Raw genomic sequence first — 26982 nt, 5'->3', positions numbered from 1 at the left:
CCTACATTATACTTATTAACCCCTAATCTGCTGCCCCAACATCGCAGACACCTACATAATGTTATTAACCCATAATCTCCCACCCCCAATGTCGCCGCAACCTACCTACACTTATTAACCCCTAATCTGCCGCCGCCACTATACTACATTTATTAACCCCTAAACCTAACCCTAAGTCTAACCCTAACACCCACTAACTTTAATGTAATTAAAATAAATCTAAATAAAACCTACTATTAATAACTAAATAAATTCTATTCAAAACTAAATACTTACCTATAAAATAAACCCTAAACTAGCTACAATATAACTAATAGTTACATTGTATCTAGCTTAGGTTTTATTTTTATTTCACAGGCAAGATTGTATTTATTTTAACTATGTAGAATAGTTATTAAATAGTTATTAACTACCTAGCTAAAATAAATACAAATTTACCTGTAAAATAAAACCTAACCTGTCTTACACTAACACCTAACCTTACACTACAATTAAATAAATTACATAAATTAAATTGAATTAACTAAATTACAAAAAAAACCCCACTAAATTACACAAAATGAAAAAAAGAAATGATCAGATATTTTAACTAATTACACCTAATCTAATAGCCCTATCAAAATAAAAAAGCCCCCCCCCCCCCCAAAAATAAACCCCTCTAGCCTAAACTAAACTGCCAATAGCCCTTAAAAAAGGCCTTTTGCGGGGCATTGCCCCAAAGAAATCAGCTCTTTTACCTGTAAAAAAAAAAAATACAAATAACCCCCAACAGTAAAACCCACCACCCACACAACCAACCCCCCAAATAAAATCCTAACTAAAAAAACCTAAGCTCCCCATTGCCCTGAAAAGGGCATTTGGATGGGCATTGCCCTTAAAAGGGCATTTAGCTCTTTTCTCCAACATTGGTGTGTCCGGTCCAGGGCGTCATCCATTACTTGTGGGAAATGTTCTCCCCCTAAGGGAAAGGCAAGGAGAGCACACAGCAAGAGCTGTCCATATAGCTCCCCCTCTGGCTCCGCCCCCCAGTCATTCTCCTTGCCGCTCTGAACAAGTAGCATCTACCACGGGGATGGCGAGGAGTTTGTGGTGTTAGTTGTAGTTTTTTATTCTTCTATCAAGAGTTTGTTATTTTAAAATAGTGCTGGCTTGTACTATTTACTCTATAACAGAAAAGTGATGAAGATTTCTGTTTAAGAGGGCTATAATTTTAGCACAAGTAACTAAAATCCATTACTGTTACCACGCAGGACTGTTGAAACAAGAGAACTTCAGTTGGGGGTAACAGTTTGCAGACTCATCTGCTTCAGGTATGACTAGTCTCCTTCTAACAACACAGGCTAATGCTAGATGACAGTCATTTTTCCCCTCAGGGGAAACGGTAAGCCATTTTTCTTTCACCTCAGCAAAAAAGATAACAGGCTTCCCCTTTTTGTTTTTTATGCTGGTAGACACTGTTAGGGGCTAAATCGATTGGTTTTTATTACAATATTATACCATTTGAAATATTTTATAAGCTCACATACACTTGGGAACGTTTTTTATTGATCTGGCTTGTTTTAGACACCTAAATCTAGTCAGGAAGGCCCCTTCACTCTAGTGTGCTGAGGGAGGAAGCCTCATTTTGGCACTTCAGCTGTGCAGTTGAATTTCAAGGCAGTGCATGCAGATTCATGTGAGAGGGTCCTGTGGTTCAGAAAGTGACTCCAAAAGGCTTTTTTCTGTGAATGGTGACCCCTAAGGAAGTTAAAAAGCTGCAGCAAGGCTGTAGCTGGGATTCTGGTGTGTAAAAACGGTTAAATCCAACAATTAGCTCCGGTTTGCTTGTTTTAAGAGCTAGAGTCTCCATATTTGCTGTGCAATACTTTCTAAGCATTAAGACACTGGGGTCCAAATTTCAGAAAACTCGGATATTGCCTTCATAGTTTTTTGAACATTCAGAAATAAATGTGTCATTTTATTATTTAAAGAGACAGTAACGTTTTTGTTTAAAATCGTTTTTATTGCATTGTTTGCCTGTCTAAATCTGTTTAACATGTCTGTTCCATCAGATAACCTATGTTCTGTGTGTATAGAGACAAATGTGGTTCCCCCTTCGAGTGTTTGTAATAATTGCGCCATAGCGTCCAAACAAAATCAGGACAGCTCTGTTATTTTTCATAATGTTACCCAAGATGATTTATCTAATGAAGGTAGTGGGGATAGCTCTACATCCTCTCCTTCTGTGTCTACACCAGCTTTGCCCGCGCAGGCGACACCTAGCGCGCCAGTGCTTATTTCTATGCAACAATTATCAGCAGTAGTGGATAATTCTATAGCAAATCTTTTATCCAAACTGCCAGTTTTTCAGAGAAAGCGTGATTGTTCAGTTTTAAATACAGATAAAAAGGATGAACAATCAGACGCTGATGATGACATCAATCGGAATTGGCTGTGAGCGAAGGGCTGTCTGAGGGTGAAATTTCAGACTCAGGAAAAATTTCTCAACAGGCAGAACCTGAGCTAGTGGCATTTAAGTTTAAGCTAGAACATCTCCGCGCTTTGCTTAAGGAGGTATTAGCTACTCTGGATGACAGTGATTCCATGGTAGTACCAGAGAAGTTGTGCAAATTGGACACATTTTTAGAGGTCCCAGTGCACGACAACGCTTTTCCAATACCCAAGAGGGTAGCGAACATAGTGGAAAAGGAGTGGGAGAAGCCAGGTGTACCCTTTGCCCCACCTCCTAGAAGGGACGCATGGCAAACGGTCCCGAAGGTTGAGGGAGCTGTTTCAACACTAGCGAAGCGCACAACTATTCCTATAGAGACAGCTGCACTTTCAAAGATCCTATGGATAAAAAATTGGAAGGATTGCTTAAAAAGATTTTTGTTCAGCAAGGGTTCATCCTTCAACCAGCTACGTGTGTTATTACTGTCACTTCAGCGGCGTCCTTTTGGTTCGAAGAACTAGAAAGGTCGCTCCAGAAAGAGACTTCCTATGAAGAAGTCATGGACAGAATTCACGCATTAAAGTTAGCTAATTCCTTTATATTGGATGCCGCCTTTCAAATAACGAAATTGGCGGCGAAAAACTCAGGTTTTGCTATAGTAGTGCGGAGGGCGCTTTGGCTAAAATCCTGGTCGGCAGATGTGTCGTCCAAGACTAAGTTACTGAATATTCCTTTCAAGGGTAAGACCCTTTTTGGGCCGGAATTGAAGGAAATTATTTCAGACATCACTGGGGGTAAGGGCCATGCCCTCCCACAGGATAGGCCTTTTAAGGCTAAGAAAAAGTCTAATTTTCGTTCCTTTCGCAATTTCAGGAACGGACCGGCTAATAACTCCACTGCCGCTAGACAAGAAGGTAACGCGGCCCAGCCCAAACCCGCTTGGAAGCCCATGCAAGGCTGGAACAAGGGTAAACAAACCAAGAAACCTGCTGCTGCTACCAAGACAGCATGAAGGGGTAGCCCCCGATCCGGGACCGGATCTGGTAGGGGGCAGACTATCTCTCTTCGCTCAGGCTTGGGCAAGAGATGTTCTGGATCCCTGGGCACTAGAGATAGTTTCCAAGGGATACCTGTTAGAATTCAAGGGACTTCCTCCAAAGGGAAGGTTCCACCTGTCTCGCTTATCTTCAGACCAGATAAAGAAACAGGCATTCTTACATTGTGTAAGAGACCTATCAAAGATGGGAGTGATAAACCCAGTCCCCTCCGGGGAACAAGGTCTAGGGTTTTACTCAAACCTGTTTGTGGTTCCCAAAAAAGAGGGAACTTTCAGGCCAATTCTGGATTTAAAGATATTAAACAAGTTCCTCAGAGTTCCATCCTTCAAGATGGAAACCATTCGGACAATCTTACCAACAATCCAGCAGGGTCAATTTTTGACTACTGTGGATCTAAAGGATGCGTATCTGCATATCCCAATCCACAAATCTCATCATCAGTTCCTGAGGTTCGCCTTTCTGGACAAACATTACCAGTTTGTGGCTCTTCCATTCGGTTTAGCCACCACTCCCAGAATTTTCACAAAGGTGCTAGGGTCCCTTCTAGCGGTCCTAAGACCAAGGGGCATCGCTGTAGCACCTTATCTAGACGACATCCTAATCCAAGCGTCGTCTCTTTCCAAAGCGAGGGCTCATACAGACATTGTGTTGGCTTTTCTCAGATCTCACGGGTGGAAAGTGAACATAGAAAAAAGTTCACTGTCACCGTCCACAAGGGTTCCTTTTCTGGGAACAATAATAGATTCTGTGGAAATGAAGATCTTTCTCACAGACGTCAGAAAGACAAAACTTCTAAAAGCTTGTCGAGTTCTTCACTCTATTCCTCAACCCTCCATAGCTCAATGCATGGAAGTAATAGGACTAATGGTCACAGCAATGGATGTGTTTCCTTTTGCTCGAATTCATCTAAGACCATTACAGCTGTGCATGCTCAATCAGTGGAATGGGGACTATACAGACTTGTCTCCCCAAATTCAAGTAGACCAGGTAACCAGGGACTCACTTCTCTGGTGGTTGACCCAGGATCACCTGTCTCAGGGAATGAGTTTCCGCAGACCGGAGTGGGTCATCGTCACGACCGACACCAGCCTCTTGGGGTGGGGCGCGGTCTGGGACTCTCTGAAAGCTCAGGGCCTATGGTCGCGGGAAGAGTCGCTTCTCCCGATAAACATTTTGGAACTAAGAGCTATATTCAATGCGCTCCTGGCTTGGTCTCAGCAAGCGGAAGCCAGGTTCATAAGATTTCAGTCGGACAACATAACGACTGTTGCGTACATCAATCATCAGGGGGGAACAAAGAGTTCCCTAGCGATGAAGGAAGTAACCAAGATAATCCAATGGGCAGAGAATCACTCCTGCCATCTATCTGCTATTCACATCCCAGGAGTAGACAACTGGGAGGCGGACTATTTGAGTCGTCAGACTTTCCATCCGGGGGAGTGGGAACTCCATCCGGAGGTCTTTGCTCAGTTAACCCAATTATGGGGCATTCCAGACATGGATCTAATGGCGTCCCGTCAGAACTTCAAGATTCCTTGCTACGGGTCCAGATCCAGGGATCCCAAGGCGACTCTAGTGGATGCATTAGTGGCGCCTTGGTCGTTCAATCTAGCATATGTGTTTCCACCGTTTCCTCTCCTCCCCAGGCTCATAGCCAGGATCAAACAGGAGAAGGCCTCTGTGATTCTGATAGCTCCTGCGTGGCCACGCAGTACTTGGTATGCAGACCTGGTGAATATGTAATCGGCTCCACCATGGAAGCTACCTTTGAGACAGGAACTTCTAGTACAAGGTCCATTCGAACATCCCAATCTAGTTTCTCTGCAGCTGACTGCTTGGAAATTGAACGCTTGATTTTATCCAAGCGTGGGTTTTCAAATTCTGTGATTGATACTCTGGTCCAAGCCAGAAAACCTGTGACTAGAAAGATTTACCATAAAATATGTAAAAAATATATCTGTTGGTGTGAATCCAAGCCTGTTTACAGACCCATGACTCCTCCTTGGAGTCTAAATTTAGTTCTTTCAGTTCTTCAAGGGGTTCCGTTTGAACCTTTACATTCCAAAGATATTAAGTTACTATCTTGGAAAGTTCTGTTTTTGGTTGCTATTTCTTCTGCTAGAAGAGTTTCTGAATTATCTGCTTTGCAGTGTGATCCACCCTATCTGGTGTTCCATTCAGATAAGGTTGTTTTGCGTACTAAGCCTGGTTTTCTTCCAAAAGTTGTTTCCAACAAGAACATCAACCAGGAAATAGTTGTTCCTTCTTTGTGTCCGAATCCAGTTTCAAAGAAGGAACGTTTATTACACAATTTAGATGTTGTACGTGCTTTAAAGTTCTATTTAGAAGCAACAAAAGATTTTAGACAAACCTCATCCTTGTTTGTCGTTTACTCTGGTAAGAGGAGAGGTCAAAAAGCTACTGCTACCTCTCTCTCTTTCTGGCTGAAAAGCATTATCCGCTTGGCTTATGAGACTGCCGGACGGCAGCCTCCTGACCGTATCACAGCTCACTCTACTAGGGCTGTGGCTTCCACATGGGCCTATAAGAACTAGGCTTCTGTTGACCAGATATGTAAGGCAGCGACTTGGTCTTCTCTGCACACTTTTGCCAAATTCTAAAAATTTGATATTTTTGCTTCTTCGGAGGCTGTTTTTGGGAGAAAGGTTTTGCAAGCCGTGGTGCCTTCTGTTTAGGTAACCTGATTTGCTCCCTCCCTTCATCCGTGTCCTAAAGCTTTGGTATTGGTTCCCACAAGTAATGGATGACGCCGTGGACCGGACACACCAATGTTGGAGAAAACAGAATTTATGCTTACCTGATAAATTACTTTCTCCAACGGTGTGTCCGGTCCACGGCCCGCCCTGGTTTTTTTTTTTTTTTAATCAGGTTGAAAAAAAATTCTTTATACACTACAGTCACCACGGCACCCTATAGTTTCTCCTTTTTCTCCTAACCGTCGGTCGAATGACTGGGGGGCGGAGCCAGAGGGGGAGCTATATGGACAGCTCTTGCTGTGTGCTCTCCTTGCCTTTCCCTGTGGGGGAGAACATTTCCCACAAGTAATGGATGACGCCGTGGACCGGACACACCGTTGGAGAAAGTAATTTATCAGGTAAGCATAAATTCTGTTTTTCCGCCCAAAATCCTAAGCTAAAAATAAAACCCACCCAATAAACCCTTAAAAAAGCCTAACACTAACCCCCGAAGATCCACTTACAGTTTTTGAAGACCCGAAATCTATCCTCAACGAAGCAGCAGAAGTCTTTATCCAACCGGGCAGATGTCTTCATCCAACCAGGCAGAAGTCTTCATCCAGACGGCATCTTCTATCTTCATCCATCCGGCGCGGAGCGGGTCCATCTTCAAGACATCCGACGTGGAGCATTCTCTTCAATCGACGTCTTCTTCCCTATGAGGTTTCCCTTTAAATGACGTCATCCAAGATGGCGTCCCTTAGATTCCGATTGGCTGATAGATTTCTATTAGTTATTAGGAATTAAGGTTGAAAAAATCCTATTGGCTGTTGCAATCAGCCAATAGGATTGAGCTCGCATTCTATTGGATGATTGGATCAGCCAATAGGATTGAAGCTCAATCCTATTGGCTGATTGCAACAGCCAATAGGATTTTTTCAACCTTAATTCCAATTGGCTAATAGAAATCTATCAGCCAATCGGAATGTAAGGGACGCCATCTTGGATGACGTCATTTAAAGGGAAACCTCATTCGGAAGAAGACGTCGATTGAAGAGGATGCTCCGCTCCGGTTGGATGAAGATAGAAGATGCCATCTGGATGAAGACCTCTGCCCGGTTGGATGAAAACTTCTGCTGCTTCGTTGAGGACTTCTGCCGGCTTCGTTGAGGATGGATGTCGGGTCTTCAAAAACTGTAAGTGGATCTTCGGGGGTTAGTGTTAGGTTTTTTAAGGGTTTATTGGGTGGGTTTTATTTTTAGATTAGGGTTTTGGGCGGAAAAAGAGCTAAATGCCCTTTTAAGGGCAATTCCCATCCAAATGCCCTTTTCAGTGCAATGGGGAGCTTAGGTTTTTTAGTTAGGATTTTATTTGGGGGGTTGGTTGTGTGGGTGGTGGGTTTTACTGTTGGGGGGTTGTTTGTATTTTTATTTTTTTTTACAGGTAAAAGAGCTGATTTCTTTGGGGCAATGCCCTGCAAAAGGTACTTTTAAGGGCTATTGGTAGTTTAGTTTAGGCTAGGGTTTTTTATTTTGGGGGGTGCTTTTTTATTTTGATAGGGCTATTAGATTAGGTGAAATTAGTTTAAATATCTGATAATTTATTTTATTTATTTTGTGTAATTTAGTGGGGGGTTTTGTAATTTAGTTGATTGTATTAAATTTATGTAATTTATTTAATTGTAGTGTAAGGTTAGGTGTTAGTGTAAGACAGGTTAGGTTTTATTTTACAGGTAAATTTGTATTTATTTTAGCTAGGTAGTTAGTAAACAGTTAATAACTATTTAGTAAGTATTCTAGTTAGTTCAAATAAATACAAACTTGCCTGTGAAATAAAAATAAAACCTTAGATACCTATATTGTAACTATTAGTTATATTGTAGCTAGCTTAGGGTTTATTTTACAGGTAAGTATTTAGTTTTAAATAGGAATTATTTAGTTATTAATAGTAGGTTTTATTTAGATTTATTTTAATTACATTAAAGTTAGTGGGGGTTAGGTTTAGGGGTTAATAACTTTAGTATAGTGGCGGCGACGTTGGTGGCGGAAGATTAGGGGTTAATAAATGTAGGTAGGTGGCGGCGATATTAGGGGCGGCAGATTAGGGATTAATAATATTTAACTAGTGTTTGTGACGCGGGAGTGCTGCGGTTTAGGGGTTAATATGTTTATTATAGTGGCGGCGATGTACGGAGCAGCAGATTAGGGATTAATAATTTTATTTTAGTGTTTATGATGCGGGAGAGCCTCGGTTTAGGGGTTAATAGGTAGTTTATGGGTGTTAGTGTACTTTTTAGCACTTTAGTTATGAGTTTTATGTTACAGCTTTGTAGCGTAAAACTCATAACTACTGACTTTCAGTTTACGTTATGGATCTTGACGGTATTGGCTGTGCCGCTCACTTTTTGGCCTCCCAGGCAGACTCGTAATACCTGTGCAAAGGAAGTCCCATTGAAAAAGGACTTTTTTAAAGCTGCAGTAATTACGTTGCGTTACGGCCAAAAAAGTGTGCGGTGCCCCTAAACCTGCAAGACTCGTAATAGCAGCGGTAGTGAAAAAGAGCCTTAACGCTGCTTTTTCACTCATACCACAAAACTCGTAATCTAGCCGTATATTAGTATGTAGATTACTCTCAGCAGAAAAAAAAGCAGAGTTTAGCCTTAGTCTACTTTTTTTTAACTGTTGTTTCTTTACATAATGCATAATCTATCATTTGACTTCCAGGTCTGGATTTACACTTCCTCAAGCAAATGTTACCACTACTGCTAGTCAAGAAATGTCACCACACCCAGTTATCCCACAAACACCTTCACCACCGTATGCAACTCATGTTGCCCAACCACAAGTAGCAGCACCTGAAACAAATTTGTTCGAGGCATCCAAGGTTCAGACCTCATCTGAGCAGAGAAATTGCAACCCCAATGTCCAATCACCACCCTCTCCTAACATTCCTCTTGTACCAATAAATGCAATGACTCTACAAAAGAGAAATGTCACTCTTTCTCTTCCCACCATGCCTATAAATGGGATTGGCAGTGAAGCACCAGGACCAACCAGTCCCCAACGGTCACCAATGGGAAGCCAGTGCGACCTTTTGCCACCATCTCCAACACCTTTGTTTCCCATCAGTACTGCCTATTATACAGGCAGCCCCTGTCCTCCAAATCTACAGCCCCCTAGTCTGCCTGAGAAGACCCACACTTTATCCAGAGGGGAAAAAAACAGGACTCTTAGCCATCCAAATGGTCACTCTGAGAGCAGCCAAAGAACTGTAGGACCCACAGGTATTTTACCTTCTAATTGTATCTAATTTGCAGCTTAATGAAAGCAACAAATACAGTAGTCTAATTGTTGAAACTTTTTCCTGTATATGTCTGCATAGATGGGCAGCAGGATACTCCTCTGATAGGCAACTTTGTGCAAGATTCTTCCAAGTTCTGGTATAAGCCAAACATCTCCCGGGAGCAAGGTAATGTAATTTATTGTGCAATAATGGACGGCTGACTTTACTTACACTGAATTTAAAGGGACGTGGAAGTCAATCTTATGCTTTTATGATTTGACCAAAAGTAAGATCTAAACAAAAAATCCAAATTGTGAAATTTGATTTTGAATTCCATATCTATTTGAAGCATATAAGTAAGTTAGATAGCCTGGATACTGCCCAAAAGGCCGGAGATCAAGGAGAGTTAGTTGAGGTTTTAATGGTAAATAATACGAGCTGGTAAGGGGTAATTTAATTCTTCATAGCTTAAAGGAACATGAAACCCAAAATTTTTCTTTCATGATTCAGATAGAGAATACAATTTTTAACAACATTCCGATTTTCTATTTAATTTGCTTCATTTTTTACATATCCTTTGTTAAAGAAATAGCAATGCACATGGATGAGCTAATCACACAAGGCTTCTGTGTACAGCCACCAATCACCTACTACTGAGCCTATTTAGATATGATTTTCAACAAAGGATGTCAAGAAAATGAAGCAAATTAGATAATAGAAGTAAATTGCGGAGTTGTTTAAAAGTGCATGCTCTTTATAAATTATGAAAGAAAAAAATTGGGTTTCATGTACCTTTTAAATGGGGTTAGTATCTATGTGATAAATATGGTTATTTGGATTAGCTAAAATTCTTAAGCAGCAAGAGTTTATCAGACATTTTAAAGGAACATTATAATGAAAATGTAGATGCTTTGATTCATTAGAGTATTTCATTTCTGCATTAATTACTGAAGCTTACTATGCATTTAACCCTTGGAAATAGAATAAACAAATTGGTAAAGTCCTGAGCAGGAACCACAGGACATGCAGTTCTTAGGGACACGGCTGTCAACTGATTAGGAGTGTCATTCACATGACCCCACCAATAGCCAGCCTTTGTGGGGGTTAAATTCATTATAAGCTCAAGTTAATTCATGCAAAAATGACATTCTATAAAAAAAATAGAACATTTAATATTTGCATTAGGAAAGAAAAATGTGGATCTCTTAATCTGGATTACACAAAGCATGAAAAAAATTGGGCTATGCAATCTCACTGATTACCTTTTCTAGCTCCTTATATCATTGAGAACAATAAGGTTTATATTGTGTTAAATAATTATATTTTTGGGATAGTTAAAGGGACAGTGTATTGCTAATGTTGTTTCCCTTTAAAGAGATATGAAACCCAAAACATTTCTTTTGTGATTCAGACAGAGCATACCATCTTAAAAAAAAATAATCAAATTTACTTCTATTATCAGAGAAAAAGGGGAGGTTAGGAGCGCCACACAAAAGAGGCTAAAGTGTGCTTAGAAAGGAGTACTAGGAGAGTGTAACCAGATTTAAAGATATATATATAATGTAAATACAATGTGTCAACAAGCTGCAATGTGCTAACAAGATCGAAGGGCTCCACACAGTGGTGGCTTGGGTGTGCTTAGAAGTGCTAGGATAAAGCACTAGTAGAGGAGTGTACATAAAATTTAAATACGTGTGCTTGGAATAAAGTACTATGAAGAAGTGACCAGTAGAATAATGTACTTTAATTTAAATACAATGTTTGACCATACATATAAGACCAAATTTAATCCATAAAGAAACATTAAAAATAAACATAAAAAAAGATTAAAAATAATGAGCTACATAAGCAATATATAGAATGAACAATATAATAAAATCTGAGCTCAGACCACAGGCCAAGAAAATATATGTACATATACGAAAAAAAGAGTTCCAAGAAGAAAAATATATATAAAAAAGAGACGGCTAGTCCCAAAAAGTATAAAAAAGGAGTCCAAAAGAAAAATTAGTCCCAAATATGTATATATCAAATAAGTGTCCAATGCGAAGATAAAGTGAGAAGTGTTTCGGGTCTGGAGGTTACTAGGAACACCTGCAAATACCTGTAAAAAAGAAAACGAACAGATGCACAAAAACTAAAAAGCTAACGGGGCTAAATAAGAAATGTGCTCACCATATGTGTACAGAAACTCGGACTGGTATGTCACAAAAGGTCAACGCGTTTCGGCCTTCAGCAAAGCCTTTATCAAGACAATACCAGCTCTTTATAATGTTAAAGTATTTAAAGGCTCCTTAAGCCTATCAAAAAACGGAGGAGTGGCAAAGTTTTAGCCCCAAAAAAATCAGGAGAGTGAGATGCGACCGGAGTCTGGAATAGTACTTCCAGTTCAAGGTGTGCAACATGTGATGGTGTTGACAAGATTTGTAACTCGTAACGTGAGTGTAACTTCCGGAATAATCCCGGAATGCTTAATATGGATCAGACTCTTATACTTCCATCTTGTTTAAGGGCAAAAATTAAAATAAATAAACAGATAGATGTGTATTAAACAATAATTGTGTAGATAGTGATGTGAAACCTTAATTGTCTAGATAATTAAATTAAATTAAATTAAACATGGTCACCAATTTGGAAGTTTGCAATCTAAACAGTAATTTATGTATTCAGAAAATAAAGAAAAACTTTATAAGTGTTATGTTTACTTAAATTTTATCAGCACATAGGAGTGGATATAACGTGTGTAGAAGAACGCTATATTTGCATTATACACTAAACAAGCTAATAGGAAGAAGTTAAGAAAATAATATGTGATGTAACAACTCTATGGATTGAGCGTTAATACAATGGAACATCATAGTTACAATACAAACAAAGGAACAGAGCAATAAGATGCAATATTATGTATCGAAAATAGTGACAGTAAACAAACATACATGTGTATAATTAATATGGCGGCCTCTAATAGGCCACATGAATACAGAGTTAGCATCACATGCTGAACGCATGTGAATCAAACAAATAACATAAAACAAATGACAAAAAGTAAATAACAAAAAACAATGTTAACAATATATTGGCTATAAAAACAGTATATTAATCATTAAAAAAATTACATATCTATATAAAAGACTAATCAAAGTATCCAATTAATGGATCATCTAATGAAAACAGCTCGAGTTTCAGGTGAAGCACATAAGTCACAAAGAACTTATACATCATATTCCATGTGTGATAGAGGTATGAATAAGAAGAGTTAAAGGGACATTATACACTCATTTTTTCTTTGCATAAATGTTTTGTAGATAATCTATTTATATAGCCCATAAAGTTTTTTTTTTTTAATTAATGTATAGTTTTGATTATTTTTAAATAACATTGCTCTGATTTTCAGACTCCTAACCAAGCCCCAAAGTTTTATGTGAATACGCTCGACTACCTACTCCAGCTTGCTCCTGTTTGTGTAAAGGGTCTTTTCATATGCAAAAGAAGGGGGAGGGGGGGAGTGTCTTATTTGCCACTTGCAGTGGGCTTTCCAGCTACCTTTTCAACAGAGCCAAAGTGACAGCTTCTAAGTAAGTTTTTAAACAGTTTTATACTGGATTTTTATATCAGTATCTGTGCACATTATTCTTTATAGTAGTGTCTATTACATGCAGTTATATGAAAATGAGAGTATACTGTCCCTTTAAAGAGGTAACAACCTAAAACAATACATATGGGGATATACACTTCTAGTAGTCAGCTGGCAACCTAACTAGCACAATTAGATAGCTGACAATAGGTGAAGGGATGTATATCTATATTACAAAGAATAATCAAATAAAATACACAATAGACAGGTCTATGTAGAACACATGTGGTGTAACAGCTTAAATGCAGACATAAATATAAACATAAAGTAATAGTATGACGGTAAAGACATCCCTAGTAGTCATATATCACCTAATTAACATAACTAGATGGCTAATAATTAGTATGAAAATACATATCAATAGACCTAAAGTTAAGTATAGGGTGAATATATCAAATACTAGAACTGTAAAGGTGTTAGGACGTTAAAAGGTTTATAGCGAGTATTGACTACCTGTAAATGTGGGGAGAGGTTTATAGAAGATGTACTAATTCGAAGTCTGCATTTAAACCCTTTGGGTAAATGCAGTCTAATTCAAATATCCATCTACACTCCGTGAGGAGTAGCTTTTTTTCAAAATCACCACCTCTCCAATCCTTATATACTTTACATAATCCCATGTATTTTAAAGCCTTAGTATCCCCATCGTGTTTCTCTTTGAAATCCATATATAAGGGAGTATCGTCTTTGTTCCCTTCTATTTGTAGGAGGTGTTCCCTTATGCGGTCTTTGAGTGGTCTAGATGTTTGACCCACATATTGTAATCCACAATTGCATTCCAATAGGTATATTATACCTTTATCTTTGCAGCGTATCAACTGATTCACTCTGAATTTTTCTTTTGAGATATACGATTTAAAGGTGTTCCTTTTAAGGCTGTGTTTACAGGCTTTGCACTTTAAGCATGGAAAAAAACCTTTAAGTAAATCTCCCTGTATACCTCTAACTGCACCTGTCTGTTTATTTTTCTTAACACTTGGGGCTAAAATTGATTTAAGGTTACAAAATTTTTTATATATAAAATGGGGTTTATAATATTGCCCTCCTTTAGAATATTCCAGTATCTTTTAATCACTTTCTATTTTATATTTATTGTGACTGTACTCTGTGATAAAGGGAACATCCAAGATATCTTGATTGATGTTTTCATCCTTAACTTTGTAGCTAAGAAGGGTATCTCTATCCATTGTATCCACTTCTTCCATGATTTTATTAATGGCCACCATGTCGTATCCTCTATCCTGGAAACGTTCCAAGAGGATTTGTGATTGTTTTTGCCAGTCTTTTTGGTCAGAACAGTTTTTTCTGACCCTCATCAGCTGTCCTTTAGGGATGTTTTTAATCCAATTGATATGATGGCAACTGGTTTGGTGGAGATAGTTGCTATAGTCCACTGGTTTAAAATAAGTAGATGTATTGATCTTCCCATATGTGTAATTAATGGTTAGATCTAGAAAGATAATCTGATCACAGGAGTAATGATATGTAAATTTTAAATGTGTCATGTTATTGTTCATGACATGAAGGGTGTGTTCTAGATCTTCAACACAGCCCTTCCAGATCATCAAAATGTCGTCAATGTACCAGCGATAGAGGACCAAGTCTGCACTAGCCGGGCATGAGTCCCAAAATATGGACTCCCATGTATAGATTGGCATAGCTCAGTGCAAATTAGGTCACCATCGCGGGAACCACATAGCTGTTTCTAAAATTTCCCTTCAAAATTAAAATATTTGTGCTTTAATATATAATCTATCCCACTGAGTATAAACTCCTTCTGAGATGGAGGTATATTGGAGTCTTTATCCAAAAAATATTCGACCACTTCTATGCCCTCTGTATGGGGAAGACATGTGTATAAAGATGTTACCTTACATGTCACTCAGATGAAACCTTTTTCCTATGTAATTTTATTTAGGGTGTTAAGTACGTCAGTAGAATCTCTGAGATATGAGGGCAGAGTTCTAACATATGTCTGAATATGTTTGTCTATATACTCAGAGAGATTGCTCGTGAGTGACCCTATGCCCGAAATTATCGGCCTACCTGGGAGATTGATCACTGTTTTGAGAATTTTAGGTAGCAGATAAAAGATTGGTATTTTCGGGTGGCTTATGTTAAGGTAACTATATGCTTTAAGATTAATAATCCCCATGTCTTTAGCTTCAAGAAGGAGTCTTTCTAGATCTTTTGTGAAGATTTCAGTGGGATCAAATGTGAGAGATTCATAGGTGTTGCTGTCATGTAGGATTCTGTGTAATTCTTTGATGTAATCCTCCCTATTTATAATAACCTGTCTGCAGGTTTAATAATTATTTTCTGATTAGATTCCAAATTTTTTATGGTATCTAATTGTTTTTTGTCAGGTTGTCTTTGCAATTGCTGGTACGACATAATTTTTTTATATTATTGCACACTTACCTGTTGAAGGATTCGATAGCTGCACCTTTATTGGTGGTAGGATAAAAAGTAGATTTTGGTGTTAGGTTAGTATGAACAAAGTTATCACCTTTGTTTGGAAAGGTGCTCATAGAACTATTATCTAGTGGTGATTTTAGAAAGAATCTTTTCAGAGTGAGTTTCCTCACAAGTTCTTTTGCACTTAAATAGGTTTTAAACTTGTCCAATTTGGACCTAGGGGCAAAGGATAGTCCTAAACTAAGAACTTCTTTGTCTTTATCTAGAAGTGGCACTTTACTGAGATTGAAAATCCCTTTATGTTCATCTGGGGGAAGTGTTCATGTGGCCTATTAGAGGCCACCATATTAATTATCTATATTAATTATACATATGTATGTTTGTTTACTGTCATTATTTTCGATACATAATATTGCATCTTATTGCTCTGTTCCTTTGTTTGTATTGTAACTATGATGTTCCATTGTATTAACGCTCAATCCATAGAGTTGTTACATCTCATCTCTATACACATATTATTTTCTTAACTTCTTCCTATTAGCGTGTTTAATGTATAATGCAAAAGTAGCGTTCTTCTACACACGTTATATCCACTACCTATGTGCTGATAACTTTTAAGTAAACATAACACTTATAACGTTTTTCTTTATTTTCTGAATACATAAATTACTGTTTAGATTGCAAACTTCCAAAAAGTGACCATGTTTAATTTAATTATCTACACGATTAATGTTTCACATCACTATCTACACAATTATTGTTTAATAAACATCTATCTGTTTATTTATTTTAGCTTTTACCCTTAAACAAGATGGAAGTATAAGAGTCTGATCCATCTGGGCTATAAGTCACACGATATTAAGCATTGTGGGATATTTCTGGAAGTTACACTCACGTTACGAGTTACAAATCTTGTCAACACCATCACATGTTGCACACCTTGAACCAGAAGTACTATTCCAGACTCCGGTCGCATCTCACTCACATGATTTTTTGGCGCTAAAACTTTGCCACTCCTCCGTTTTTTGATATGCTTAAGGAGCCTTTAAATACTTTAACATTATAAAGAGCTGATATTGTCTTGATAAAGTGCTAGGATATTCTGTGTTAAAGAGATACCTAGGTAGGCATCTCGAGCACTACAGGGCAGGAGATAGTGCTGCCATCTAGTGCTTTTGCAAATGTATAACATTCTTGCAAAACTGCCTCCATATAGGGCTCCAGAAATTTGCCGTCTCCTAAGCATACATACATGCTTTTCAGCAAAAGATACCAAGAGAACAAAGAAAAAATGATAATAAAAGTAAATTAGTAAGTTGTTTAAAATCGCACGCTCTATCTAAATCATGAAAGACCATGTTTGGGTTTCATATCCCTTTAATGTGTTTTCAATTACTTGTTATACCAGCTGCAGAGTATAATAAATATGGGACATTGCTCCTTTAGCCCATAACGTATAGAGGACAATTAAATATAAACATTTTGATACCTATTTATCCCATCCCCACTGGGAGGTGACACCTGCTGCTGTTCATTGTCTACATAGGCTTTCTATAGACAATTCTGGGCTAGATTAGAAATGGCACACTATTGTTAGCGTGTGCTAATTATTCATATAAATATTAAAATATATATACTGTATATATACCTGTGTGTGTGTATATATATATATATATATATATATATACATACACACAAATACATAGAACATGTTTCTTCTATGCAAAGAACATTCGAATGCAAAATATTAATAACTACCTTTGGGTTAGCGCAGTTGGTCCAATGCGGTGTCGGGTTAGCGCGCAAGCGATAAGTGTCAGTTTTTTTTTAGTTTGCACACCCCATTGAAGTCTATGGGGAGAAGTTAACGAGGTTGCAATATCCAAAGTCCTCAAGTTAGCGCGCAATGGTTTTTGCTTGCATGCAAACATTTTACTTTCAACTAGTAATATGCATGCTAGCCTACTCGTGTTAAAAGTTTACTTCTGCCGGTGTTTTCACACGAGCGAAAACGCTAAATAGTGCATCATTTAAAATCTTACCTACTGTATTTTCAGTATAGGGGGTGGTTTTGTTTGTAAAAGTCAACTTACGTAAGATATATATATATTTTCTTCCCTTTTATTAACACGTGATTTTCTGCCATTCCACTGTTAGCTATTGTACTACTGAGAGGTGCAGAACCTGGCTCCTTCCTAATTCGGGACAGTAACTCTTTCCGCGGGGCGTACGGTTTGGCACTGAAGGTATCCAGCCCTCCTCCAAACATTGTGACACAGGCATGCAAAGGTGATATTAAGAATAAAGTGTGTGCAGATACCGGTTGGTTTTGTTGTTTGGTTTAAAAAAAATGTAAAATCTCTGTACCACAGGAGACCCTGCAGAGCAGCTTGTTCGTCATTTTCTTATTGAGACTGGACCAAAAGGAGTGAAAATTAAAGGCTCACCGATCGAGCCCTACTTTGGTAAGTATTAAATTATTTGTATGCTTTTCTTTACGAGGTTGGTGAATCAGACATGGGTATTTTTCTGTAACAATATTAAAAAGGTCAAAACATTATATCATATCATGTGTCACTATTCAATGTAGGATGCATCTGTTTCCCCCCCCCCCCCCCATAAAACTAACTTTATTGAAAGTAATATATAAACAAAACATCAACAAATAAATGTGATCACGTCAGTCCACACGATATCTGATTATAAATTATTACATTTGTAACACTTTGGGGTAAATTTATTAAGCTGCATTTGCTTTGCAGGGAAACTACTTTTTTTGCCTCATTTTCACTGGTGAGATCAGTTACCTGGACCCTTGCTTGTTCTGTGTGATTGACATGCAGGGGGCGGCATTGCGTAAGAAAACTCTACATAACGACCTGTCCTCCTGCAAACATGATAAATATTGCTATATTTAGTTCCTTATGCGGAGCTGCTCCCATTCATTTATATTACATTTGTTAAGTATATTAAAAGAGTAATAGTAATAATGAACATACTCTCATCGCTACTACTTTAAATTACTTGACAATATCTACTTTAGGAAAGTGCACAATTTTCTCTCAACTAATTAAAAATTTACAAAAGTATTTGGTATCCACCATATTTCAAATGTTATAGAACAGAAACTTCACTTTTGATTTATGACTTCACATATTGCTTTAAACAAATGAGAATTACACGCACAAAAATATTGGTAGCACAGCCTTTGGAGACAATAACTGCAATCAAGCGCTTTCTGTAGCTCTGAAAAAGATTTCTACACTTTTTGACTGGGATTTTAGCCCACTCTTCTTGAGCAAAATGCTCCAGTTCTCTCAGGTTTGATGGGTGCCTTTTCCCAACTGTGAGTTTCAGCTCTTTCCACAGATGTTTAATGGGACTCAGATCTGGACTCATAGAAGGCTACTTCAGAAGGGTCCAATGTTTTCTCCTCATCCATTCTTGGGTGCTTTTTGAGGTATGTCTCGGGTCATTATATTGGTAGAGGACCCATGGCGTGCAACTGAGACACAGCTTTATGACGCTGGGCAGTATGTTTGGGTATAGAATACATTAATAGTCTTCTAACTTCATTGTGCCCTGCACATATTCTAGGTACCCAGTGCCAGATGTAGCAAAGCAGCCCCAAAACATCACTGAGCATCCTCCATGTTTCACAAAAGGGATGGTGTTCTATTCATTGAAAGTTTATTTTTTCCTTCTTTGGTGTGATTTGCCAAAAAATCTCTACTTTTGTTTCAGCTGTTCAAAGGACATTCTCCCAGAAAGACTGTGGCTTGTCAATATACATTTTGCCAAACCTCGAAACGAGTGGCATATTCCTAGATCTTCTACCATAAGAGAGCATTTTCATTCAGACAGCAACGCATGGTGCAACTTGAAACTCTGGCACCTTAAAGGGACATGAAACCCAAAATATTTCTTTCATGATTCAGATAGAGAATACAATTTTAAACAACTTTCCAATTTACTTCTATTATTTAATTTGCTTCCTTCTCTTGTTATCCTTTGCTGAAAGGTTTATCTAGGCAAGCTCAGGGGCAGCAGAGAACCTAGGTTCTAGCTGTTGATTGGTGGATGCATATATATATTGATTGTGATTGGCTCACCCATGTTTTCAGTTAGAAACCATTAGTGCATTGCTGCTCCTTCAACAAATGATACTAAGAGAATGAAACAGATTAGATAATAGAAGTAAATTAGAAAGTTTAAAATTGTATTCTCTATCTGAATCATGAGAGAACATTTTTGGGTTTCATGTCCCTTTAAGCTTTAATGTCAGTTTGTATCTGTTTTGAAGTTGTCCTTGGTTCTTTCTCCACGAGTTAAACAATTTTTCTCATAATTCTTGGGTCAATTTTCCTCTTGCAACCACATCCAGGGATGTTGGCTTCAGTTCCATGTGTCCTAAACATCTTTAATAATATTGGCAACAGTACTCTCAGGAACATCAAGTTCTTTAGAGATGGTCTTGTAGACTTTACGTTGACCATGCTTTCTCCAACATTGAAGATTTCTGTGATACTAATTAAAAGAGAATAGTCTTGAGATATCACTACAAAGCAAAAGTAGCGATAATTTAAAATTCAAAGGTAGCAATACTTTTGCATACAGAAAGAGAAGCGCTCTACAAACAACAGCTAAGTAGCTTGTTTTATGGCGAACTACCACCTAGGAGCAGCATCTTTTAGCCTTATAGTGCATTTCACATAAGAGAACTTTCCTGAAGTATATCATTCTGATCCCGCCTAGCTAGGTCAGGCCAGCCCCAAAATACCGGGCAGTCCTCCTCAGAATAAGGAAAATGGGAACTCCCTATTATTGTTTTGGCCTTCTGTGGACCTCGTCAGTGAGGTGCAGCCATATCCCCCTAAGCACATTGGTCAAGGAGTCCAAGTCTGGTTTCCACCATCACCCTTGGGGAGACTTCCCCAGGGTCATAATACAAAGAGAGAAGTGCTCTACTAGGAACGAATATTAGCTTAGTAGCTTGTTCTATGGCAAGTTACCACCTAGGAACAGCCTTTTTAAGCCCAATTGTGCTTTTCACAGAGGAGAACTTTCCTGAAGTATATCAGTCTGATCAAGCCTTGCAAAGTCAGTTCTGCCCAGAAATAATGATCATTTTGGCCTTCTTTGGGCCTTGTCAGTGAGGTGCAGCCTTATCCCTTTATACAAATTGGGCCACATCTGTACCTTCCCTTATAAGGTGGGTATGATTTATAACTATAGTTTTTTCAGTAAATCAGTAGACAAGCCCTACATATGACTGGACCTTCAATGGGCTAAAGATAGCCATAGACACTTGAAAGATCAACAGGCAGCTAAATAAAACCACTAGAAAATTGATAAAGGTACAGCAGAGTCCAAATTAAACTTTCACATTCTAGATAAAGCCTGCCATTATAAACAACTTCCCAATATATTTCTGCTTTCATATTTTTTATAGTCTCTTGGTATAATTTGTTGAAAAGTAAATCTAGGTGGGCTCATAGGACTTCAGGAGTGTGCATGTGTCTTTAGCTCTAATGTGCGCAATGTTCACAACAATTTTCTTTGAAAATTATACAAAGTTGCAAATACTGCATCCACAAAGTACTTTTGGAATTCACAGATACGTTGGTACTTATTGATGTCTTTAAGTTCTTGTCAATTAGTGAGGTAGCTTCAGGTTAGAATAGTCCACTATCTTGTGTGGAGAGATTTTTATTTTCTTGAATCAAGAGAGAGACTCAAACTCAGTCAGCTGCCATCACATTGAGAAAGAATTGTTAATGTGGCATGAAAAAAAAAATGGCAAGATGAGGGTGAGTCTAGCAACGTGACAGGAAAATGAAAAGGAGAGTAGGGAAGTAGAATTAAAGATAAGACATTAATAGAGTAGAAATGTATTACATGTTTAAAGGAAAATGATTAAATTGATGGTTTAAGTAAAAGAAAGACAATAAGATCCAAATTAAATGAGCGAGGGATTTGTATTTTTGTTTTGAAGGTTAAAAAATTCACAGTAACTACAACCTGCTACAAACACAACTCATGAACAACATGATTTCTAAGGGTCTGATGATTGTGATTTTATTTTATATGATAGTGAATTAAATCTGTTTACTTAAAGGAATAGTCTAGACAAAATGAAACTTTCATGATTCAGATAGAGCATGCAATTTTAAGCAACTTTCAAATTTACTCCTATTATGAATTTTTCGTTCTCTTGGTATCTTTATTTAAGTGTAAGCTTAGGAGCCGGCCTATTTTTGGTTCAGCACCTGGGTACCAAAAATGGGCCGGCTCCTATGCTTACATTCCTGCTTGTTAAAATAAACATACTGGGACCTATTTATGAAAGAAAACAGTCAAGAAGGTGACAGCATAAATCTAATATTTATTAGATAAGACAAATAACGGGCAACGTTTCGGGATGTTATCCCTTATTTATGCCATGATAACATCCCGAAACGTTGCCCGTTATTTGTCTTATCTAATAAATATTAGATTTATGCTGTCACCTTCTTGACTGTTTTCTGTTATTGCACTGGACCTGTGAGCAGTGGTCCTGTTGGTGACGTGCATCTATCCCTGAGTGCTGACATCCTTATGTGTTGGCTCTATTTATGAAAGGCCTGTCGGACATGATATGACATTGCGGATCATGTCCGACAGACCTCGCTGAATGCGGAGAGCAATATGCTCTCAGCATTCAGCATTGTGCCAGCAGTTCTTGTGAACTGCTTGTGCAACGCCGCCCCCTGCAGATTCGCGGCCGATTAGCAGGGGGCTGTCAATCAACCCGATCGCATTCGATCGGGTTGAATTGCGGCGATCTCTGTCCGCTTCCTCAGAGCAGGCGGACAGGTTATGGAGCAGCGGTCTTTAGACCGCTGCTCCATAACTTGTGTTTCTGGCGAGTCTGAAGGCTCGCCAGAAACACGGGCCCTCAAGCTCCATACGGAGCTTGATAGATAGGCCCCACTGAGAGAACTAAGAAAAATTAATCATAGGAGTAAATTAGAAAGTTGCTTAAAATTCCCTGCTCAATCTGAATGATGAAAGTTTAATTTTGACTAGACTATGCCTTTAAGATACAGCTTAGCATAAGTAAAATAAAATGAATGCATATAGTACATGGTGATATCTAAAAAGAAATGAAAAAGCATGGATTGCCCTGATTATAACGTGCTTGCTTCATCCTGCAGCTGTCTGTCATTAAACATTCAGTGTATTGGTAAAGTACTAAGGTATCATTAAACATTCAGTGTATTGGTAAAGTACTAAGGTATCATTAAACATTCAGTGTATTGGTAAAGTACTAAGGTGTCATTAAACATTCAGTGTATTGGTAAAGTACTAAGGTATCATTAAACATTCAGTGTATTGGTAAAGTACTAAGGTATCATTAAACATTCAGTGTATTGGTAAAGTGCTAAGGTATCATTAAACATTCAGTGTATTGGTAAAGTACTAAGGTATCATTAAACATTCAGTGTATTGGTAAAGTACTAAGGTATCATTAAACATTCAGTGTATTGGTAAAGTACTAAGGTATCATTAAACATTCAGTGTATTGGTAAAGTACTAAGGTATCATTAAACATTCAGTGTATTGGTAAAGTACTAAGGTGTCATTAAACATTCAGTGTATTGGTAAAGTACTAAGGCATCATTAAACATTCAGTGTATTGGTAAAGTACTAAGGTATCATTAAACATTCAGTGTATTGGTAAAGTACTAAGGTATCATTAAACATTCAGTGTATTGGTAAAGTACTAAGGTGTCATTAAACATTCAGTGTATTGGTAAAGTACTAAGGTATCATTAAACATTCAGTGTATTGGTAAAGTACTAAGGTGTCATTAAACATTCAGTGTATTGGTAAAGTACTAAGGTATTATTAAACATTCAGTGTATTGGTAAAGTACTAAGGTATCATTAAACATTCAGTGTATTGGTAAAGTACTAAGGTATTATTAAACATTCAGTGTATTGGTAAAGTACTAAGGTGTCATTAAACATTCAGTGTATTGGTAAAGTACTAAGGTATCATTAAACATTCAGTGTATTGGTAAAGTACTAAGGTGTCATTAAACATTCAGTGTATTGGTAAAGTACTAAGGTATTATTAAACATTCAGTGTATTGGTAAAGTACTAAGGTATTATTAAACATTCAGTGTATTGGTAAAGTACTAAGGCATCATTAAACATTCAGTGTATTGGCAAAGTACTAAGGTATTATTAAACATTCAGTGTATTGGTAAAGTACTAAGGTATCATTACATTAAGGAGACATAAACCTGAACATTGAAAACACATGATTGCATTTTATTTTGAATAGAAGCATTTTTTTAATATACATGTATGCAAAAAAAGCAAAAATGATGCTATTAAAAGTTTGTGTTCATTTTTAATGTGCATTGAGCATATGTGCATATACCCTACACACCCTTAGTCTCCATGCCTGCTCCGAGAGGTGGAGGTATTACATATTTATCAGCATTGAGGGAAATTGAATCATCAACAACACAATATATGTTCACTAAGCAGGCACAGTGTTTAAATAAAACTGCATGAGGCATACATACATATGCTCCATGCACAGTAAAAACTAAACTGATACATTTTACTAGAAGATATTTTGTGAATACATCAAGGCTGTAATGCACTCTTGTGCTTTTCATTTTTGAATTTCTGTCTCTCTAAATAAAATATTAAAGGATTTGTATCCATGGATACAGAAAAGGATGGCAGAGGATGACAAGTTCCTTTTTAATGTTAGAAGGCCTTAAAAAACTGTAACTTTGGCAGACGTGATAGGTCTTGCTTTCCCTGTGTTTAGGAAGCTTATCCGCTCTGGTGTCTCAGCACTCAGTAACTCCACTTTCTTTGCCATGCAGACTGCGTATACCCAGCAAAGGTAGGTACATTCATCTGTCATCTTTCAATGATTTCCAGGCAATTCACACGTTTTGTGCTTACCAGCTGTTATGTTCTGAATGTTACTTATTCTAATGATTTAAAGGAATAGTCTAGTCAAACTTAAACTTTCATGATTCAGATAGGGCATGTCATTTTAAACAACTTTCCAATTCACTTATATCATCACATTAGCTTTGTTCTCTTGGTATTCTTAGTTGAAAGCTAAACCTAGGTAGGCTCATATGCTAATTTCTAAGCCCTTGAAAGCCACCTCTTATCTCAACTGCATTTGCAGTTTTTCACACTAGAGGGCGTTAGGTCATGTGTTCCATATACATAAAATTGTGCTCACGCCCGTGGAGTTACTAATGATAGGGAACTGATTGGCTAAAATGCAAGTCTGTCAAAAGAACTAATATAAGGGGCAGCCTGCAGAGACTTAGATACAAGGTAATCACAGAGGTAAAAAGTATATTAATATAACTTTGTTGGTTAAGCAAAACTGGGGAATGGGTAATAAAGGGATTATCTACCTTTTTAAACAATACCAAATCTGGAATAGACTGTCCCTTTAAGTAATCATATAATAGACAGTTAATAAAATGAGTAAGCTCCAAAACAAATAGGTAGTAACACACTCTTTACAGACTTCAATAGGATTGATATTTTAGATTTTATTCCATACTGGACAGAAAGAGGTTGCCATGTTTCCTATTTGTTTCTCTATAGCCTTAAAGGGACAGTGCACTGTAAAATAAGGTTTCCCCTAATGAGTTTCTAGTGACTTGAAATTTCTCCTTTAAGTATATTTGTCTATATGAAATAGCTGTTTTTGCTAGTTGAAACCACAACCCGTGTCAATAATCTTAGCTTTTAAAGAGTAACCCTTATCTTTATCTCTATATGCCAAATGGCCTCTTGATCTTATCTCTGTTTACACAAAAAGCTGTACTTATAGAGAGCAATAGACAATTAACATTTTATTACCTATATCTCTAACACCCTGCTGGGAGGCAGCTTCTTTTTTACATAGCATTTCTATAACAAATACTTAAAGGGATATGAAACCTATTTTTTTCTTTCATGATTCAGATATGATAGAGCATGTAATTTTAACCCCTTAACGACCAACGCCATACCTTGTACGACACTGGTCGTTATGCCCTTAAGAACTGGGCTTCTCTCTGCCGCGATCTCGCTCAAAATTGCGAGATTGCGCTATTTCTTCACGCCTCACGAGTGAGGCACTGCAGAAATAGATTTGCAGAGTTATCGATGCAGAGAGGGCCACTCTGCATCGGACAACGGTGGTGCTGATCATTGGTGGGTGGGAGGATAAGGAGGGAGGCGGGTGGCTTGCCCATCGCTGGAGGAGGGCGGGACTGCTACGCCACGCTACAGGGGATAAGGGGAAAAAAAGACGGTGTGCTGTCCCAGTGAGGGGGAAGGAGGGAGGAGAGGCAATGAGGGGTATCCTCTGTAAAAAAAACATTGGGGGAAAGTGATCTGGGAGGAGCGTAGGTTATTGAGGGGGGGCAGCTAGACTACTGAAAAAACGGGTAATTTAATTTATTTATTTTTTAAGTTGCCTAATTTGCAGCAAACTGGGTACTGGCAGACAGCTGCCAGTACCGAAGATGGCGGCACATAGGTAGATGAGGGAGGGTTAGAGAGCTGCAGGGGAGGTTGGGAGGTAAGGGGGGATACTACCCTGCAGAAAATAATAAAAAAAAAAAAAAAAAAACTTTTATTTTTATACTGGCAGACTTTCTGCCAGTACTTAAGATGGGGGTGGGGGAGGGAAGAGAGCTATTTAAGAGAGGTCAGGGAGGGATCAGGGGGTGGGCTGTGTCAGGTAGGAGGCTGATCTCTACACTAAAGCTAAAATTAACCCTACAAGCTACCTAATTAACCCCTTCACTGATGGGCATAATACAAGTATGGTGCGCAGCAGCATTTAGCAGCCTTCTAATTACCAAAAAATAATGCCAAAGCCATATATGTCTGCTATTTCTGAACAAAGGGGATCCCAGAGAAGCATTTACAACCATTTGTGCCATGATTGCACAAGCTGTTTATAAATAATTTCAGTGAGAAACCTAACATTGTGAAAAAGTTAACTAAATATTTTATTTGATCGCATTTGGCAGTAAAATATAGTTTTGATAGGTAAATATAAAAAAGACTCTATTTATGTTTAAATGTAGTGATGGCAAAAATGCTCTGGCCTTTTGGGGAAGTTTTTGTCTGAAATGCCTGGTCCTTAAGGGGTTAAGCAACATTTTAATTTACTCCTATTATCAATTTTTCTTTGTTCCTTTGGTATCTTTATTTGAAAAGCAGGAATGTAAGCCTAGGAACCAGACCATTTTTGGTTCAGACCCTGGCTAGTGCTTGCAGATTGGTGGCTAAATGTAAAAATTTGGGTTTCATATCTTTTTATATTTACACTTTTTTGAGGTACCAGCTCCTACTGAGCATGTGCAAGAATTCATAGAATATTACGTATATGCATTTGTGGTTGGCTGATCGCTGTCACATGATGCAGTG

At 38.0% G+C, this 26982-nt stretch overlaps 1 protein-coding gene across 2 annotated transcripts in view; it reads left to right on the top strand.

The window, feature by feature from the left end:
• TNS2 (tensin 2) overlaps positions 1 to 26982 on the top strand; it is a 382090-nt gene that overhangs the window by 317454 nt on the left and 37654 nt on the right. For both annotated transcript variants that reach the window (XM_053708325.1, XM_053708326.1), the window contains exons 20-24: positions 8909 to 9468; positions 9567 to 9653; positions 17677 to 17808; positions 17892 to 17984; positions 24353 to 24430. In XM_053708325.1, coding sequence (XP_053564300.1) covers positions 8909 to 9468; positions 9567 to 9653; positions 17677 to 17808; positions 17892 to 17984; positions 24353 to 24430 — 950 coding nt within the window. The remainder of the gene's footprint in view (positions 1 to 8908; positions 9469 to 9566; positions 9654 to 17676; positions 17809 to 17891; positions 17985 to 24352; positions 24431 to 26982) is intronic.

The sequence above is a fragment of the Bombina bombina genome, chromosome 3, assembly GCF_027579735.1.
Source record: "Bombina bombina isolate aBomBom1 chromosome 3, aBomBom1.pri, whole genome shotgun sequence".
Taxonomy (NCBI): Eukaryota; Metazoa; Chordata; class Amphibia; order Anura; family Bombinatoridae; genus Bombina; species Bombina bombina.
Note: the sequence above shows the minus strand (reverse complement) of the source record. Positions and strands in the feature narration are given on the sequence as shown.